This window comes from Liolophura sinensis, chromosome 11, assembly GCF_032854445.1.
Source record: "Liolophura sinensis isolate JHLJ2023 chromosome 11, CUHK_Ljap_v2, whole genome shotgun sequence".
NCBI lineage: Eukaryota > Metazoa > Mollusca > Polyplacophora > Chitonida > Chitonidae > Liolophura > Liolophura sinensis.
In genome coordinates this window covers 13,296,433-13,317,050 of record NC_088305.1, presented here as the reverse complement: position 1 = coordinate 13,317,050, position 20,618 = coordinate 13,296,433, and the positions used below count along the sequence as shown (strand labels likewise).

The 20,618-nt window shown below is 38.7% G+C and overlaps 1 protein-coding gene across 1 annotated transcript; it reads left to right on the top strand.

Annotated features, from left to right (window-relative positions):
- Window positions 1-644: 644 nt before the first annotated feature.
- LOC135478095 (solute carrier family 23 member 1-like) lies at window positions 645-18,669 on the top strand. Its single transcript, XM_064758366.1, has 14 exons — window positions 645-683; window positions 1,337-1,429; window positions 3,656-3,813; window positions 4,659-4,753; window positions 5,896-5,978; window positions 6,641-6,822; window positions 7,513-7,633; window positions 12,621-12,777; window positions 13,364-13,513; window positions 13,793-13,896; window positions 14,913-15,042; window positions 16,500-16,643; window positions 17,338-17,433; window positions 17,957-18,669. Exons 1-14 carry the CDS (start codon window positions 645-647, stop codon window positions 18,265-18,267), a joined length of 1,863 nt encoding a protein of 620 aa, XP_064614436.1. The 3' UTR covers window positions 18,268-18,669.
- Window positions 18,670-20,618: the final 1,949 nt, after the last annotated feature.

Here is a 20,618-nt window from a genome sequence, read left to right as displayed (position 1 = left end):
AGCATTAATTTCTAAGGTGATCCGTAGTGACACGGTGGATGCCACAGTGATGTCACATCAACCTGTTTACTTGAAAGGGCTAGATCCAACGTCCATTCGGCGAATGCATTCATAGATGTGTATACATTTAGAACGATGGAATCTCGCAGTCTGTGTATGTTAAGTGGCAAACACCCGTTGTGACGTCACAGGCCCCAGTATATAATCACAAAAGGCCACTGTTGAATCCAAAATTTAAAATATATTGGTTATATAATGTGTTAAAAAAAAACAAATTCAGTTATTTTGTGGACAATGTTTAATGGTTTTTAATCTGAAATATATTTTACGCTGGTGTTTTCTTGGCCTTTTAAAACATCTAAGAGGTGTAAAAGTTGCCAAGCTGCCTAATTCTGTCATATGTCCAGAGCGTGTACCTTGTTTATAGCGACTTGTACATTCTTTCCCTGAATCAATACAAACTTCGCATTAAATTGGAGTGTTCATAACCCTGTGATTAAGTTGAAAGTTTCTGGTGGAAATAGGCCTACATTTAGCCTACTTTATCCGACCCTGTATCATGACGCCACGCTTGTTCACGGTTATGTATATGTCAATCTGTATACACGTACGACACACAGCAGCCACGTTAACTGATGTGAAATATGACCCCAGGAGCGCAAGATCGGGAATATGGTATTGAGGTGAGGGAGACTTAATTCTCCACGCATGGATCAATATGTATTTTATGACCTGTCACTGCTTGTATGACCTTGCTGATAATATGCAAACGGCCGTAAACAAGTCAGTTTTCTAGACTAACCTGGAATCAAGTGTCCGGGCATGTTTTCAGCCTTTTGCACAGCACAGAATCGGTCATTGCAAAACATGTCTTTCGTGGAGGACAAGACTAAATCTTCAGCAATACATATACAAACATTCCACGAGCACAAGTGTCATTTTGTGCAAACAAGAATGCAGATTTGCCAAAACATTGTGTTTGAAAGCATGGAAAAGCCCAAAGAGTATTTTTAGATTCTATGTATTGTACTATTGCAATAATGGAAAATTTATAATGTAAAGTATTTACTCAAAAAGCTCTTTTGACCGATTCTTGAGCCATTTTGGGACAGTATAGAGATATTGGTAGCTGTACAGTTTTTGATAATATGATAACTATTAAACCGTTTTTATGTGAACTAACATATTTTAACAACTTTAAAAGTTGTTCGGCTCTTAACAAAAGTATTCGGCTCTAAAACTTAACAAGTCCACACCCTGAGTGAAAAAAAAATAACCCGTCCTGATCCTTACACCCGTGTTTATCATCGATAATATTTACAACATTTGATTTCAGGAAGAGAATCCCACCACAGACGAATCACATGACCTGCTGTATTCCGTGGAAGATGTGTCGCCTTGGTACCTGTGCATCGGCCTCGGACTTCAGGTAAACCCATGAGCATATCGATGCAAACAGTCCACAAATGTGCAATTTTCACTGGCCTCAGCTACACTACCTTGTGAACAAGTAACTCTCATAACAGGTCATAGATAACAGTTTTTCAAGACCATGCAAAAGCATTCTGTATCGGATGGGGAATTGCCTGGTTTAGATGGACGTGATCGTTAATGATTAACTCCTAAATATACCAGGAAAACCAAAGCCCTATTTTATTTCCGAGATATCAATGGAGTGTGTATATTTTAGAACCAAGTCATTAGTTATAGGACAGCGGCCAACATTATGGTCAAAGAAAACCGGGCAGGATCCGGTGAAAACCAGAGGAAGTAAGCACGAAATGGGCTTAAACTCACGCCGACCGCGTCTGCTCCACTAGCGCGCTAACTACCAGACTGCGGGACTCCCTATGTCATTTGGAAGCATTTCACGCGGTTCATTACGTCACGATTTTCTGTCATTCCACAACCTCGTTTTGCTGAAGTAGCTATTACTAGTACCCGATTAGTTGATGTACTTGTGGTCGTTTATAAAAGATTGAAGAAACGATTAGTGCGCATCGCCACTTTGACAGCATTTCAGTGAGATACAGACAGTGAGATTTTTGAACAAGGAATTAAAGAAGGAATCAATGAGCCAAACGCTGTACTTGCTCTATTTGAGAGTTTTAGAATCAGCAAAGTTACAGCTTCCAACATGAGTATTATACCACCTACAACGACAGCACAAATACGACGAATGATTTCAGCCAGAAATGTCACAACATAGAATTTAGCGAGGAATGGTTGACAGCTTTGACCCAAATACTTTTAGCCAGCCAAAACTTGCGGATCGTCCATTTTACCGACTGACTGAGCCCATCTATCTGTTCACAGCCCACATGTCAGGAAAAAATGTCAAAGTAGATTTTAAAGATGAATTATCAACAGAGTATGTTGGCTGGAAATGCCACAAAACAAAAAAGTTTCAATTAATTCACTGGCTGCATAGGCGCCTCACTCACTTTTTTGTCACAAAACTTGCGTCCAATCACTTTGATGAACGGATTGATCGTCTGTCTAACCCAAATAACCTGCCAGAACAATCTGCCTTCCATTTGTCCGATTGACAGACTGACTCAGTCACTCATGTTACGAACCCCGTCCTTAAATATTGTATTATATTTTTTATTTTACCGGGCCAATGTCTGACCTACTTTTTACCCTTTAAGTACGTTATAGCCTGCATTATAATTCAGTCGGGGGTTCTCGAGACTTCAGTCTTTGTGAGTTTCGTGTCATTCTAAATAGGGTATACATTGTGGAAATATGTATCGGTGTTGTAAACATGTTACGATCGAATCATTCACAACTTTTCCTTACGTTAGTGTATAAATATGAGAGACGTAGTTGTGAAGCTCGCAGTCATTTATTCAAGTCCACTTGAGAGCAGTTATATTTACTGTCATTCACTGTGAAGGACTTTACCGAGTTTAGAGACATCGGCTTCCACGCCATTCGTCAGTTATACCCATTTTCCCTACAGAGCACTTTGTGAGCTTGTGTTTTGCCACTTGCTAATTATCTGAGGCCTTATTATGAAGCTTGTATCGCTCATCGTCTCTTTGTGCGATTACGTACATTTCTTCCCAGTTTACCCTGAAAATGACTTTGTGCATATTTCCGAGGAGTGAAACATACATCGCCAGTTCGGCATCACGGACGCTACTGTCAACGCGTCGGCCTTGAGATGTTACACCTTCACAGGCAGTTGGGGATCAACCATCACCAGCGTGCCGTACCCACTACAGCTTGTCACTTATCTGACTGTCTTCCTGCGATTGGGTATTAATTTTCAACGTTTATCGCACATGTAGCTGGATTTATATTAACACGTAATTTTGACCTCTCTCGTCTAACTTGTTTAATGATGTCCAGAATCAATAGAGCCCATGCATCCAAAGGTCTGAAGATAGTTCATAAATACTTATAGTAAACAGGAGTTTGCAACAACATTACATGGATTATTTTATTACTGTGGATCGTTGCTACAGGCATTTCCGAAACAGTCCTAGTTTACAGCTTTTCAACTGAAATTGAAAACACTTTGAGATGAAGGGAGTTCAAGTTCATTCTTAAAGTTTCAACATTTGTTTCGAGTTGAAAGTACCGTGGACGAACAAAATCCACTCCATTTTTACCAATGAACACATATCCATGTTGTTTGTACTTTCAGCAATATTTGACGGTATTCGGTGCCACCCTGACTGTCCCTTTGTTGCTGGTCCCGAAGTTTTGTATGGCAGAGGATTACTTGAGCATTAGTCAGCTCATCAGCACGGTTTTCTTTGTATCCGGAATCTGCACACTCCTTCAAACTACCATAGGAAGCAGGTACACTTAACATATATTGCCATATTATATTATTTATGTTCAACATCATCAAGCAATTCCTAATGATTTCTGTTTAACTTGTTCTTTCGATGTCTGAAACAAAATCCTGGGTGAAGAGCGACATATTCAAATGTAAACATATAACATTTCGGAAATGTAAGTGAAAAACAAAATACGTACCACAAAAGTGTAATAGTCATTGACAATATTTTCATTTCTACAAGTATGCGTTAAACAAACCTTATCTCTTGTTATTTATCTTTTCATTACTTGCGGTTTAACACAGCTTCAAATATTTGTCTCTCACATTTATTTATTTATTTATTTATTTATTTATTTATTTATTTATTTATTTATTTATTTATTTATTTATTTATTTATTTATTTATTTATCTGAATGGTGTTTTACGTCGTACTCAGGAATATTTCACTTATACGACGCTAGCCAGGCAGCATTATGGTTGGAGGTAACCGGACGGAACCCAGGGGAAACGAACAGCCACCCGTATGCATCCGCAAACCTTCCCATGTACGACCGGAGTTTTTACCCTCTGTAGTTACTTCGCCTGTATAACAACGGCATCCTCTTGTAGTATCCTCTCAAAATTATAGTCCTGCCTCACTGGAATACCATGCCGATGATACGAGGCATGCCACTCAAAACAATCCACTGACACCAGACCAGTACTTGTTCCTACCCCATATGCTCATCCCCAAAATGAGGGATATATACCCGATGAATTCTGCCTAATTCCGCGAAACATTGACACATTTCTACGAGATGAAAAAAGATGAAAATACAACTCCGAAGTTCTAACGATAGTTATATAATTCATTTTCCCCAGGCTGCCCATCATTCAGTCTACTTCGTTTTCCTTTGTGGCCCCGGCCATTGCCATTCTATCCCTGCCAAGATGGTGTTGCCCATACACGGATGTAGGTAAGGCTGATTTAGCAGTACAATAGTGATACCTACATATATATATATATACACAACAGACAAGAAGGTTTATTTTCTGGAAAATTTCTGCATTAGTGACGAAATGCTTAAAATTTATTACAAATTAAAATTTACAGTTTTGCCTTATTTCTTTCACCAATAGCGTCAATTTAAAAAAGAGACAACTCACTTGCCAATATTTATAAATGACAATATTAAACAATATTAAACACTATGTCAAATTGTATCGACACCATGATGAGTCACGCGCATGAATGTGTATGGCATGTGTAGATGTCATTTAGAAAGTGGATTAAGTAACATAATTGTCCTTGTGAGGGATTACACTTTCTGAATAAAGCAGTGGTCTCAGCCAACTTTCAGCGATAGAATCTGTGCTATATATCTGGGGGGGGGGGGGGGGAGGGCAGTTATGTATGTATGCTTGGGGTTTTACGTAGTACTTAGCAATTTTTCAGTAATACATGTATGACGACGAGGAGTCAGTGTGTACATGTACCGTGTCTTCTTGGGGCAGGGCGAATCGATGCCAAAGTGCTGCCGCCACCGAAGCATAACATGCCGAAAACACCAGACATGAGACACCCCATGCAGTCATATTATACGGACTCTACGCCAACCAGTCATGTTTACTTGCACTAACCTCTCAATACTGAGCACCAAGCGAGGCAGCAACAAGTGCCATTTTTAAAGTCTTTGTTTTGGCAGGTCTCCAGACATTACGCTCTCACCATTAGGATTCATTAGGATACGGTGATATATCAGTTCTCAGAGCCGCAGAAACATTAAATCATATCCCAGAACGAGATATTATTTCACCTAGAAACGCTCTGATGGAATAGACAGGTCTAACATCTTCAATTCTGTGTCATATTGCAATTTTGCGTTTCAAGCATGATGGAAGTGTTGTAGTACATTCAGTAACGACGTATTTTTAAGACAGCCTCTAAGCCGATATCTCTAAGTCACCTCTACCTCTGAGCCACCAGTGCCTCTTAGAGATCTATTTTGGTACATCTCATTTCGCTCCTATTAGTGTTTTTTGACAGTTTCGTTTCGGTACTCAAACGTGTATACGGCAAGCAAGAAAATACATAATAATATTTCCACTTTGCCATCAGATCGCTGTGGTCTGAACGAGACGGACATACCGACTGTGGGTAGTGAAGAACATCGGTCCATGTGGCAGGCGAGAATTACCGAAGTAAGAAAGCGCTCTTAAATTATAAATGGTATATCTTTGCACTGGACAAAAAGTGGTTGACATTACGGTGTCTCAAAATCGAAATATTTGAAAAAAACTACATTGGGAGTAGTTAAATCTGTAATTCGTTCACCTTAGGTTAATCATTTTTATTTCTCATTTCATAATTTTTAACAATTTTGTGAAGCAAACATTGGCTCATTGAATGTCGATATTTATGATAGATGTTCTTCAAAGCACAACGAGATAAATATCGCCTTGAGAAAATCATTACAGGTGCTTCATTCATAACGAAGGTAATACATGTCCATAACATACAATATTCAGAGGTGAACAAAATGTGATCCGTCGATTTTAATCCGATGAGATTTTTTAGTATTGCTTTACGGTGAATGACACGATGTATATTTACCAAATTGGGAGCGCTTATTACCTGGTCACACGTTCCCAGTATTTATATCAAGGACGTGATTAAGAAATGTATGCCTGAAAAATGGACTCTTTTGTCGAATTGTTTGCTATATCTTTTTTTAATTTTCCTTAAAATCGTAATCTTCGTTTTATAATACCTCTTCATGAATCTTTTAATGCATGACCAACAGCTCCGTATTAACTGCAACTCGGACAGTATGATACAGATACCTAACATGTTGTCTTTCCAGATTCAAGGCGCGATTACGATTTCTGCATTGTTTGAGGTGGTGATCGGCTTTAGCGGCCTCATTGGCTTTCTCTTGAGGTTCATCGGGCCACTGGCCGTAGTCCCTACCGTCAGCCTTATTGGACTGTCTTTGTTCAAATCTGCTGCTAATCAAGCGTCAGACTATTGGTGGATTGCTGTCATGTAAGTTGTCTAATATTTAAAAGAAATTTTAGTTGCATGAGCATGATTTAGAACCGTGGGTGAAAGCAGACCCTAACTGTCACAGCCATCTTATTCTGACGTGGTTTGTAATCATCGCAGCCATGTTACGGCAACCGGAAACACCATGTCGCGTCACCCATACCCCTCGTACATGTGTTTGAAAGACAAAACAAGGTTCGGGTGACGTCAGCGGTAACAGCAGAGTCTTCGGGTTATAGAAATAATTCGCGCCTGATTGGTTAAAACTGATAACGTGGTAGAGCTTTCCACTGATACAACGTGCACGATTTTGTTTACTTTAAACTGCTATATCTCCGTTGTACAACATCACAAAAATCTAAAGCCATGCTGTTTAAAGCCCTCTTTGATATTTTATCGAAGCACATATATATATTTGGGGTTGTTGATATATAAAAATATCGCCTTGCCCAACCGACCATTGTCTTTAAAAGTTTCTTAGGAAAATTAAAATATCTTGGTTTGTACATCAATGATATTTTTAAAAAAATCTTCGGTTGAGCTACAGATTAAAAAAGGTTGTTGAATCGTTACGTGTACAGTAGGTCAGTGTGTAACACCGATTCATGAGTGTCTAGCCACTTAGTCGCCTTAAGACAATTGCTACATTTAAAAGTTTCAAAATTTTGATATCTCGTTCGTCTCTTCCAGGACTATGTTCCTAATTGCCCTCTTTTCCCAGTATCTTCGTGACTTACCCTTTCCTATACCAATATATAAGAAAGGTCAGGGATGGGGGATCAGCCGTTTTGCTCCTTTGAAATTATTTCCTGTAAGTACATCTTGTATTTGTTTTTACGGCATTTCCACTTTTTTGTTTTTCACACATTGGACAGTTATTAGGTTAGTGAGGAATTGCCTGTGTCAGGGCTTCTGAAACGCAGCAGTTCGAGTTCTAAGAATTAAGCCGTTTATAAAAAAAATCGCTTAATTCTAAGATTGTCTCGAAGCCCCCTTAAGCTGATTAAGGACAAAAATGTGATAATTAGCAATCTTCAAATTTGAAATTATTTCTTGACCCCTTCCTCGTGATGTTTACCTTGGATTAAGATATTTTACATGTATGTGGACGTGATAATGTTAAAGCCACTCCTTACAAATTGATGTCTCTATCGTATCGCTAACAGACGAACTTCTAAAAAAATAAGGCAGGACTGAAATCATCTGGGTGTTTGTGAACTAAATTTATGGATGGATAATCAACTGTATAAGAAACACCGTCTCATTTCTATTCGGAAATCTCATATAAACGAACTTTGCGGTTACTGGATCACTGCTTGTCTTGTTAACCCAGACATGGGGTTTGCTACAACCCCACTGTGCCGCAGTCTCTCAGACAGAGGCACGTAAGAATTATGGCCCGGGCTGGTGCGGGACGACCATTCAAATTATGACCAGGCAGAGCGTCCCGGGGCGTAATAATAGTATATGGTTGATATTCTAGGGCGTGAGGAGAATGTAAATATCTGAATCTCTATGCAGACTGATGATGATGATGTCTGTAGTCTTATGGCGACGAGCTCCATTCTATCAAATGGTGTGCGCCAAGCCATTGGTATATATGTTCAACACAACACATCCATTGTAGCTACACTAAATGTACCCACCATGACAACGAAAAATATGTAAAAAAATATACCAAATTAGACTAGACCATTCAAAAGCAAAACAAGAAACAAAATCACCCATAACCATGAAAATATCCGTCATTATGAATCTACAAAAGACACACGTACATGGGCAGGGTGTATAACTGGACTTAAGGAAAACGTAATCAATATCTCCCATGCGAATAGGTGTGTGCATATTGGTATACCTTAATAAAGATGTACAACACTCATATGCTGTTAACCACAGTTAACAGAGCCTACCCGTATGTTACCTGTTAGACGAATAGAGACAATCTTGCCTATGTTAGATTAATCTCATATACACATATATGACATGATCTAAGCTTGGACAGAACCTAATTTTGGCCACCCATATAAGACGTTCCAACGTTTAGATTGTTTCAGCACCTTGACAACTTAGTATGGACCCATGGTACTAAAATTTCTGGCACCTAGTTAGAACGAAGGCCAGAACTTGGAAACTATTTTGACAGATTGATCCTCTATTTCCATAGAGGATAAACCCTAGAGAAAAGTGTCCGGAATGCAGGTTACAGAACAAAACGAAGAACAAAACGGAAACGAGGCCAGAATGACAGACCGACTAAGTATATAGACAGGATTACCCAGGAGTCGGCTACAAGGGGTGGGTAAACTGAACCATGTAACATACACGTTCATCATAAACTACTGCATGGGCACTCAAGAACACTTACTAAATAAATCGCGTCTCAAACTACTCAGAAATGATAATGTACTATATCAACTGTTTTGACATTATTGGTTCGATATCAACGAGCTCACTGAAGAAGGACGCGACCCAGATCCCTCGGCTCGGAAGTACTGTTCGAGTTACGTGACCACAACGGCAAGACAAGCTCTGTCGGTAACCAACTGAAAATGTCCTCCGTGGCCAACGATTCCGGCCTATTCATAAAGCAGACGTGAAATTATTTCTGGATGAGTCTATATTTAGATAGAAATGTTTTTTCACATTAGTTTCCTTTGTGGAAGGTAATTTACAATAATTTCTGCCTTGCTGAAACTTACATACAGCCTGTCGGTCATTGCGTCTTTACACCAGACCTAAAAGATCTATCGATAATGTTTACTATAGAGGCATTAACGTATAAAGCTCGTTATCGAGAGAATCGTTAAGTTTATCCCCGGCATTCTGAAGAGGTGATCCCAATTCTTGCTGACCTGCCTGGATAGCACAGTTGCAAGAGCGTCCGCTTCGGAGCGGTAGATCCTGGATCAATCCTGGGTCGAGTCACACCTAAGACCTTAAAAGAGGAAGTTGTAACTTCCTCGCTTGGCGTTCAGCATGAAGGGGGTAGTGCAACGACTGGTTGACCCGTATCAGTATGATGGGTCGGGCGAGGCGGCTTACTTGCCTTCGGTAAGTCGTCTCAGTGAAGCAGTACTAGGTAAAAGAGTGGTGGAAATCCGTCCTGCAACGCGGAGGTACATTACATACACCCTAAGTATTCCTTCGTCGTCATATGAATGAAAAATTGTTGAGCACGTTAAACCCCAAGCACTCGCACTCGCCACCAATTCTTGCTCTTCTCCTGCTGCGCCCTGAGGAGACTCCACGCCCTGGTCTGTTGCTGATTTGGTAGACTTGCGCAGATCGTGAAGCTCAGACACTATCTGCTGTTTGTAGCTCTGCACAATTTATTTTGACTGTGGATCAGTCAACCTTTGGCCGTTGACATACACGTCAACGGAAACCTCGATGTTTTCACGCGAAATCTGGATATCTTTGCAGAAGTGTATGAATGACTTCCGAATTGCTTTCTTGGATGTTTTGCCTGCTGAGTCAATAGATTTCAGCAAAAAGAACTCTGATTAATATTAATACATCGCAGGGTACTTAATTAGGAGTAGACATTTTGCGAAGCTCTACATGTGACATTGTTTCTCACAAAAAATTACACAATCATAATGACATAAATGTTTCATTTTAACTATACAATTGTTTTTGTATGAACATTTTTGTGATGTGAATAGGAACGTCATCTGAAAGCTGATCGCCTCCCTGGATGCCGAACTCCAGACCGGGTCACGGAGTTAACCTTAATCCCTAGAGCAAATGTAAATAAGACTAAAATTTACGATGAATCCACGAGTGAACTCGGGGCCTCCGTGGCTCAGTCGGTTAAAGCGCTAGGGCAGCGTAATGACCCAGGAGTCTCTCACTAATGCGGTCGCTGTGAGTTCACGTCCAGCTCATGCTGGCTTCCTTTCCGGCCGTACGTGGGAAGGTCTGTCAGCAACCTGCGGATGGTCGTGGGTTTCCCCCGGGCTCTGCCCGGTTTCCACCCACCATAATGCTGGCCACCGTCGTATAAGTGAAATATTCTTGAGTACGGCGTAAAACACCAATCAAAAAAAAAACAAAAAAAACGAGTGAGCTCTAGATAAGACAGACTCTAGATGAGATAAGTTGTTTTGCCTTCCGTCTTTCAAATCCCCATTATTTATTCATTACATGGTATGGACGTGTTAAACTTCTTAATGGTAGAAGCAGTAAACCAATTATGGCATCAAATTATACCATACAGTTTTAGCAATTTGTGTCTTAGGTAGTATATCAATCTATTCCTGTTTTCCTTACAGAAATGGGAATGTTTGGTATCTGTTTCATCTTATGGGAATAAGATATTAGCTCGGCGCATTTCATTGACGTGACATAAGCATAGCCTGCACGAATCGCAGAATTACGCTCACCCATGCACACCACTAGGATATGTTGAAGTGTGCAATATTTTGTGAATATAGAGGCAGGGTGTTATTGTAACATGACTTAGAACACGACCTTGAAATATTCATGATTAATTTTATTACCCAAACGTAACACACTTAAAGATATGTCAAAATGAGATACGGTTTGTTCTCAATTTTCTCTAGTGCTGTGGAAATATAGTAATTGTTATAGTACATGTAATATACACGTTATTAATAAATATCTCCAGTAGATGTCAATTTATGTACTGCAAAGCAATTTTAATGAGGTTGACAGGAAAAAACTTTCTTGTATTTCTGGAAACTATGCACAAACTATGATTTGATCTCTAGACCTCTGTTCAACCTTAAACTGATTCGATTTTTCACAACTTGTAGTCGATATCGAAGTGTTTGGGGATGTATTTGTTACATTCAGCGTGTGACTATAAGTTAGCGGACATGTGTATGGAGAAACGACTACATAAATATATGTTGTTCATTCAAAACTTTTTTAAAAATATAACACGTGTTGTTCCAACCTAGGTAACGTTCCTGCATGTACACTACTTTGTCTGATGACCTATTGTATCTTATACATGTACGTACATCTGTAATGTGTGCTTTCATGAAAACATATAGGTTCTGTGCTTGTACTCCTCTTTTTAAAGTAAAGTTTCAAAATGTATCTTTGATTTCTGGTTACTCTTATGGGTTCGATTGTAACGAACAATGCCTTGTTAAATATTTTTCCTTGTAGTATTTGGAACGCATGTTCCTGTCATTCGCGACCTAGTTTTATCTAGTTTTACAATGAATTCAAGGGAGCCTTAGGGGAAAGGCCATTCAGTCGGAACCGGTCCGATATAGTTGTACTGGAAAATATCATTGCGCACCATGCTATCCACATCAATCTCTCCTGATAGCATAAATCGAGGTAATGTATTATGAATAGAAAGGATGGATGTTGAGTAGTCTAGACCCGATAGTAAGTTTAATCGGTCCAATATATTCTTTGTGTGGATGCTAATGTCTCGCGTCGTACACTACGCATACGCTTAATTATTACGCCCCGGGCGCTAGACTAGGTCATAATACGAATTGTCGTCCCGTGTCAGTCCGGGTCGTAATTCTTACGCGCCGGGTCTGAGTGATCGCGAGAAAATAGGGTTACAGCAAACCGCCTGCACGTGTTAACAAGACAAGCAGTGATACTGTCACGACAAAGTTCGCTTACATGAGATTTCCGCTCAGAAATGAGGCGGTGTTAAGAATTAGATTGTATTATTTGCTACACGTTTGAACAAGATAAATACACGTCATCCATTGTAAAGTAAAAGATAAATCGTTACGCGTCGTTACGCCATTGCACGGTCTTGCACATCCCCGTGTCTGAACTGTAAATTTTGCCTTATCCAGGTGTTGCTGGGAATCTGCCTGTCCTGGTTGGTGTGTTACATCCTGACAGTAACCAATGCGCTCACCTCTGACCCAGAGGAATGGGGTTACCGGGCTAAGACAGATTCCAGGATATTTGTGCTGGACAGCGCCCCGTGGTTCCGGTTCCCTTATCCAGGTCATTTTGGTTTTTAAATGTTGCTAAGCAGGGTTGGGAAGATCGAATAGAAGCTCTTCGTATAATACCCACTTTTTGAAATCTTTCATGACCGAGACGGGAGGGATAATCATGCGTCAGGGAGAGTAAAGCTGCTTTGTGTTTTACGTTCAACATCTTTCTTTTATCGCTTTGATGAAACAGTAGGCAAGGCAAATGACGTGAATTATCCAAGGAAACGAGATGAACAATGATTGATTATATATGTATGCTTGTGTTTTATGTCGTACTCCAATGTTTTCAGTCATATGACGACGATAATTGGTTATAATTGAGACAAAAACGTCTGGGCTAATCTTGCCTTAAGACAAATCAGGAAAATTCAGCACATATTTTGTTTCTATGCAATTCAAGCAGGCACAATTATTTTCATCTCAACAAAACTGGCATATATTTTTCCATCAATCAGCAATTAACTTTACAGGTTTGTGGAAATTTAGAAAGGCTAATTTCCTCTTGAGAGCTGTTTCCGTCAATAAAATGAACTACCACTTACCTAACATAGTTGTGTTTCACACAATAATATCTTCCACTTTTTGCACCACAGGACAATGCGGGACTCCAACGATCAGTACGGCTGGAGTGTTCGCTATGCTAGCCGGTGTTCTCTCATCAATGGTAGAGTCAGTGGGAGATTACTACGCTCGTGCCCGATTGAGTGGCGCGCCTCCGCCACCTGATCACGCCCTTAACAGAGGTAAATGAATCTGATCTCTAGATTCCATACCCCAAGCTCTATATAAAAAAAACAACGATTTGAATGGTGTTCCTTTCAAGCCATAATTACGATGCAGAGCCAATAATTATAACAAAGATATTTATCGATGCAGCCATTTCATCTTTTCCATGAACATAACAAATGCCCGGTTAAGTTAGATTACCATAGAACATCCAGGACTTCGTGAAGTGTAATTAATCACTGGTAATAGTTTTAAAGTTTGGGATACATTTCGATAACTTTAGAACTTTTCACCAGGAATCGGTTTCGAGGGCATTGGCTGTGTCCTAGCCGGTGTTTGGGGTTCAGGAAATGGAACTACGTCCCATAGTGAGAACATCGGAGCTATTGGAATCACCAAGGTAACAGAAACTTTCTGGCATACCTTTAGTTAGCCTACCTGTTTTTTTGTTGTTGTTTTTTTGTGTTTTGTTTTTGTTTTGACAAAAACTAACACCCACCATGCACCTTTCGTAAAGCAAATTATTGAAATGCATACTAGTATTGAAGACAAAAAATACTGTAAGTTAGAAGAAATGCATGAATGGGTGAGCAATTTACACGGTAGTAAGCAGGAACTGAGAGGGCATGGCATTAAAAACTTTAAAAAACGTATGAGAAACCAAAAACATGTTTTAAATAACATGTAAATTACAACAAAAGGTACATGTAACTAAAAACGACAAAGTATAAACAGTTTTACAATTCTGTACATATTATTTAATGGTGGCTGCCGTCGTATAAGTCAGATATTCTTGAGTACGGCGTAAAACACAAGTCAAATAAATAAATAAATGTATATATTATTTTTTAAAATTTTACATTCCTTAGAAGTTTTGATGTCAAGCTTTGTCTTGTTTAAAATTACATGTATACAAATGAAACCTACATGGGTATATGAACATGTACATACCCCCTGATGATGGCACCAGCGTAGTATCCAAAATATACATCAACTATGATATCAATAGTAGGAGTTACTTTCCTTCTGTTTTAGAGTTTTAATAATATTTACATTTTAATAGATTTATGAATATTGCTGAGATTCAGAGTCTCTCTACAATGCAGAGTTTCATTGACGGTGACTTTATGAGCGTTATGTCTTGATAGAAACAATAAAAATACATTGAAATAAATTTAACTTTTATTTAGAACATACTTTCCATTTTTCCAAGAGTTGGTCATAAATACACGCACCATATGAAAACCATATTCAAACATCTTTTCTTGAAACAAGACATTCAAAACCACATTTACAAACAACTTTTCGTATGTCTTATGTATCATTTCTATATTTTCTCTTTCAATGTACATATAAACACCCTGACATTGAAGAAAAAAAAGCATATATAATCCACCTTGTTACGAATGTTTCCAGGTTGGCAGTCGCAGAGTTATGCAGGTAGCTGGTATCACTATGCTCTTGCTCGGATGTTTGGGCAAATTCGGGGCCTTGTTCGTTACTATCCCTACTCCCGTCGTCGGCGGGATGTTCATGATCACATTTGGTAAGATACCGCATTATAGAGGACTTACAGCATAAATAATTAAACCAGAGAGTCGATGGCAGTGTGAATGTTGGCTACCGGTCACACCTAACCGGTTAAACAGGACCTCTTGTAAAATTACCTCGATCAGGGTTTTATTCTAACTGTTCATATAAATACTTGTTGCGAAATGTAACTCTCTGAATCGACCAACACGAAAAAGTGCTGGGGGAGTTACGGAGAATAACTGCTTCTAATGTGTCGTATCAACAGAAAGCCACATTAACCGGATCTTCACACACGCATTAAATCTTCCCTCGCGTAAATCAATGTCAACCGAGTGGTCTCATTAATCAACTAACCTGTTCGGAGTCTCGCCGAACCAAAAACGATCCGTGACAACAGCACAAATTCGCAAAATCAATACATTTTCAGACGCTACGTTCAATGTGACTTTAGGCCGTTTGTCACCATTTGCAAGAACGAACGAGCTTAAAGTGATTAGCGCCGTCTGAGTACAGGGGGAGTGAACCAGCCAAATGGACAACTAAACTTGCCTTATGTTACAATAATAGGTATTATCTCCCTTTAGCAACCTTATTTTTTTCTGCGCTCACATCGATCATTTGAGGGCGTGTGAAGATGTGGTAAATGTGCCTTACCGTCGATCCAACACATTACAAGCAGTTATTCCCCGTAACCTTGCAACACTTCGCATTAGTCGATACAGAGAGTTACATTCCGCAACAAACATAAATACATCACGTTGGTATATGTCAGTTCGCACTGACCATGTCTTGGCATGGCTCCAGTTAATAACTTGCACTGGCTTCCTCTCCGGCCGTAGGTGGGAAGGTCTGTCAGCAACCTGCGGATGGTCGAGGGTTTCCCCCGGGCTCTGCCTGCTTTCCTCCCACCATAATGTTGTCGCCGTCGTACAAGTTAAATATTCTTGAGCACGGCGTAAAACATCAATGAAATAAATAAATAAATAAATAAATAAATAACTTCCACAGTTATTCAAAAAGCGAGTTGTACATCTATGTTAACTTAGTACTTAGACGCCTCTCGGCTATAGGAGATAACACACACAATGAGCTCATTTTCACCTTTTTACACATTTGTGAAATGCAACTCACCTCTATGATCAATGCGTAATATTATTCGTATCCGGCTACGAAAACGTTTAATTATTTGTTCCCGTAAATGTTTTTGTCTTATTCGTTAAACACAGGAGCAAAACAAGAAAGAAAAAAAAACATGCAAACCGTTGCAGAAACGCTTCATATTGTTCTTCGTAATTTCCAGAAAAAAATTGTAACGTGACGAAGGTAAATGTCTCTTTTGTAGCCATTCAAGAAGTCGATTCTATTTTTTGCCCTTACGCTGCGGATAAACTACAACGTTTGTGTTTCTCCAGGCTTGTTGTACAAGTGAAAAAAAAATAATTTAACGCCCCGCGTATTCTCATTTGTCAGGAATGGTGGCATCGGTGGGACTGTCCAACCTCCAGTTCGTGGATCTCAACTCGTCAAGGAATCTCTTTATTCTCGGATTTTCTATTTTCTTTGGACTGAGTTTACCTGACTGGATCAGTAAACATCCTGCCGCAATTCAAACAGGTCAGTGCGTGTCCTTGCAAGGTGGTGAATTCTGTGATAGCTGAGGATGAATTTTATAACATTGACGTTTGTCAAAGTCGTCGTAGATTGTGCGATTTTACAGATTAATAATTATGGGAGGATTTTTATAAAATCATTGCTATTATTCTACGGTATACAGCTATACTACTTTGTATGGGTGTCGTAAATATTCATGTATATATATATATATATATATATATATATATATATATATATATATATATATATATATATATATATATATATATATATATATATATATATATATATATATATATATATATATATATGAGAAGGTCTGCTAGCAAAAAAAAATATATATATATATATATATATATATATATATATATATATATATATATATATATATATATATATATGAGAAGGTCTGCTAGCAAAAAATAAATAAATAAATAAATGTATAAACATAACAGAAAATAAATGACATGTAAAATATTATTGACCTGAAACGTCCATCTTGGTTGACGGCTGGTATGCGAATGTCTGTTTCCAAGGAATCAGCATGGGGAGTAAAACCAGAACAGCCACAATAGTGTGATAACTAGGAAATCTTGACAACGGATGAAACTCTTGTCAATAATCAGGTTAATGTCTGAATTACAAGTACATGTACATGGACGCTCGTTACTTCAAATCTTGTCACTTGTTTCAGGGAGCGAAGCTGCGGATCAGATCCTGACAGTCTTGTGCGGTACTGGTATGTTTGTCGGCGGATTTTTTGGCTGCTTGATGGACAACACCATTCCAGGTGAGCTGGTAATGTCTTTTAGGACCCCGGCTCATAATTTCAGTTGACCTCTTTAGAAAATCCAGATCGAGTGATGGGTTAATTCAGCCACATCTGTACTGCACATCTGTGTGAAAGCCTGTAGGTGTTGACGCCTACAGCCCACGCTGCTAAAATATTTTGAGAAATAATATTACAATACTGTTTTTCATATACCTACTAAATATACGTGGGCACAGATGTTAGTGCTTCAAGATTTAATCATTTTCGAACTTAGTACTGACATGTTCTATATTCTTCATGTGTTGGTTGGGCCTATTGCTCTGTGTCACATGACCACCTGTCCTAAACGACCACTTATTTCGTCTCCCTTTCGTCTCTGGTCACATTTGACCGAATTTCAAACTAGGGTGGAATAAAGGGTAATGGCTAATGAAATACAAACATAAATTTTATCAGGTGTTTTTACCCAAATAACCCACGACCATCCGCAGGTTGTATTAAAACTGAAAAAACACACTGTATTGTGATTTTTGCATTATAGGCACAGATGAAGAAAGAGGGATCCTGAAATGGCGCCAGATGACCCATACTGACAGCGAACAAACATCCGGTGGAAAAACGGCGAATATTACTACCTATGACTTACCACTCGTTCAAAAGTTTCTCAGTGGATGGAACTGGACGAGTTATCTCCCTTTCTGTCCCACGTTCCGTGGAATTCGCGGGTGTTGCGGTTGTTGCAGGTGCTGGGGGCGTCGATCGAAGTTAGAGCTGAATGAGGAAGAGGACACGGGACATGTTAACGAGATTGACGTCTTAAAAAGTACGGAGCAAGAAACAACTCAGTTGTAATCTCTAACATATACACGTACTGGCATCGCGAAGACCGTTTCGAACCAAGACACTGTTACACAGCGATCGAGTCATAAAAAGACTTTTCAAAATGTCGTGATTTTTCTGTTTTGTGCAGCAGACGGAAACGTTTATCCACGAGAAACCACGAGAGATGAACCGATAATTTAAAGGTGCTTATGTATTTAAAGTATGACCTCAACTTCTATGAATTTTTCAATTGACCACGTTATGCAATTCATACACATCTCTTTCAGAAGCCATACTAAACAGATTATCGAAACTCGACAGGAGTAACTATTTCGTTTGAATGTAAAAAACGGAGAGTAATACAGATTCAGAATTTTGCAATTTCTCTTGCTTGAAATTAAAACAAACTAACTAGCATTTAGATTGGCTTCATTGTAAGTTCCAAATACAGATTCGCCTTTGTTTTTGTTTTTTTGTTTTGTTTTTTTCTTTGAAGAGCTGGAACAAATTTTAACTGACTAGGATTCACCAAATAATATTCTGTGTGGGAAGTAGAATTTTGACCCTAGACCCGCCAAAACATAGTTGTAGCTATCTTGAAATAAACAACACTGGATCCAGACAGTGTTTGTTCAATTAACTGAGGACTAAGCAGAGTGGCATATGGAAAATAGGTAACTTAAATGGAGACAGATAAATCCAATCAAACAAATCAGGCTAGGCTTTTGTCTAAATTCTGCTTAATCTATGAGGTAAATCTATGGCATATTCAAGTTATTAAAAGGAGCAGGATAAATAAAACAAGGTATAAAAATTTAAGTACAACACTGAAAAACCCAGAAGAAAGTTTAAGGAAAATGGCGAGCTGATAGGCAAAGCGTATTTGAAAACATAAGGGAAGGAATCCAAGGCTTAACACGGTTAAATAAAATTTAAGTTTGCATGAATTAATAAACAGAGCACGAAAAAAACGTACTGCGGGAAAAACCGTCACAAAGTATTTTCTGAAAAAAAAAAGGCTGACAAAATTAGAATGCATACCGAAATCACATAACCGATCAAAATGAAATATTGAATGTGAGTAAATATTGTAAAAGAACGTTTACACAAAATATGATATGCACCTTATTGAACTCAAGTCAAGACTGACGAACGAAGACATGAAAACATGGAATGTCAGGTATCGTATAAATGAAAATTTGGCAGCTTTTTCTATTCAGATAAGGTTTCTGGCCTCTGTGGATACACATCGGATTTGTTTTTTTATTATTATTGGAGAGATTTAAAACAACAAATACTGAGCTCCGTGAATTATCTTCCAGAAAGGAATATTATCTAATGACGACCAAAAAGTGTTTATATTAAGTCGTTTCATTGGGTGGATTTCTGTATGGCGTAATGTACCATGAAGGAAAGAAAATACTACCAGAAATGCTTTTAACGATAGACTTCCAGAAAGTGTTTGACTTCCTCGATTGGGAAATTGTGCAGAATGTTTGATATCTTTTATTTTGGAGAAAGATTACAAATCATTGTCATCAAAAATGTATCCCTAATGACATTTTTGTAGAATGATTTTATGGCTTAACGCCACATTGGCAATTTTCCAGCCATATCGTGGCGAGAACAAGCTCAAAATAGGAGCTAGCATTTTAGAATTTTTTTAGAACCACATAATTAAAATACCTTTGCCCATATAGTTGTGTCAAAATTATCATTCTGAAAATAAACTCAGTGCCATTAAAATACAGAAAGGCAATACTGGTATAAAATATCTGGATAAACGAGTGACTTCAAACGCAGGTGGATCCAAGACGAGATAATAAATCAAGATGCAACGACTCTTGATTTTTCGTTAGCGCGCTAGCGCAGCGTAATGATCCAGTAGCCTCTCACCCATGCGGTCGCTGTGAGTTCAAGTCCAGGTCATGCTGGCTTCCTATCTGGCTGTATGTGGTAAGGTCTGCCAACAACCTGCGGATCGTCGTTGGTTTCCCCCGGGTTCTGCCCGGTTTCCACCCACCATAATGCTAGCCGCCGTCGTATAAGTGAAACATTCTTGAGTACGGCGTAAAACACCAATCAAATAAATAAAATTATGACTTCAGTTCATACATTAATTCTGTGTGCACAATTCTGTATTTATAGATTAAAATCTAGCCATCAGTTTCCAGCTTTAGAGAATATTAAACAGGAGATGAAAATTACCGATATGTCTGAATTTAGGGTGTTTTAAAGGTTTTTTTTTTTATAAAATTTTTATTTTTTCATTACTGACAGCATACTTTTTCATATGCAGCAAACAAAGCCTTTTACTTGTTATGTATCCACCGCTGTAGTAAGCATGGGTTATCTGTAGATGGGTTATATGGGTACTATTG

What these genes read in the sequence shown, in the direction of transcription:
- LOC135478095 (XM_064758366.1), top strand. Translation starts at nt 645, where the DNA reads ATGACCCCAGGAGCGCAAGATCGGGAATATGGTATTGAG. An exon ending in GCATCGGCCTCGGACTTCAG is followed by an intron (nt 1,430 to 3,655) that starts GTAAACCCATGA and finishes TTGTACTTTCAG; the next exon opens with CAATATTTGACGGTATTCGG. An exon ending in TATTGGTGGATTGCTGTCAT is followed by an intron (nt 6,823 to 7,512) that starts GTAAGTTGTCTA and finishes CGTCTCTTCCAG; the next exon opens with GACTATGTTCCTAATTGCCC.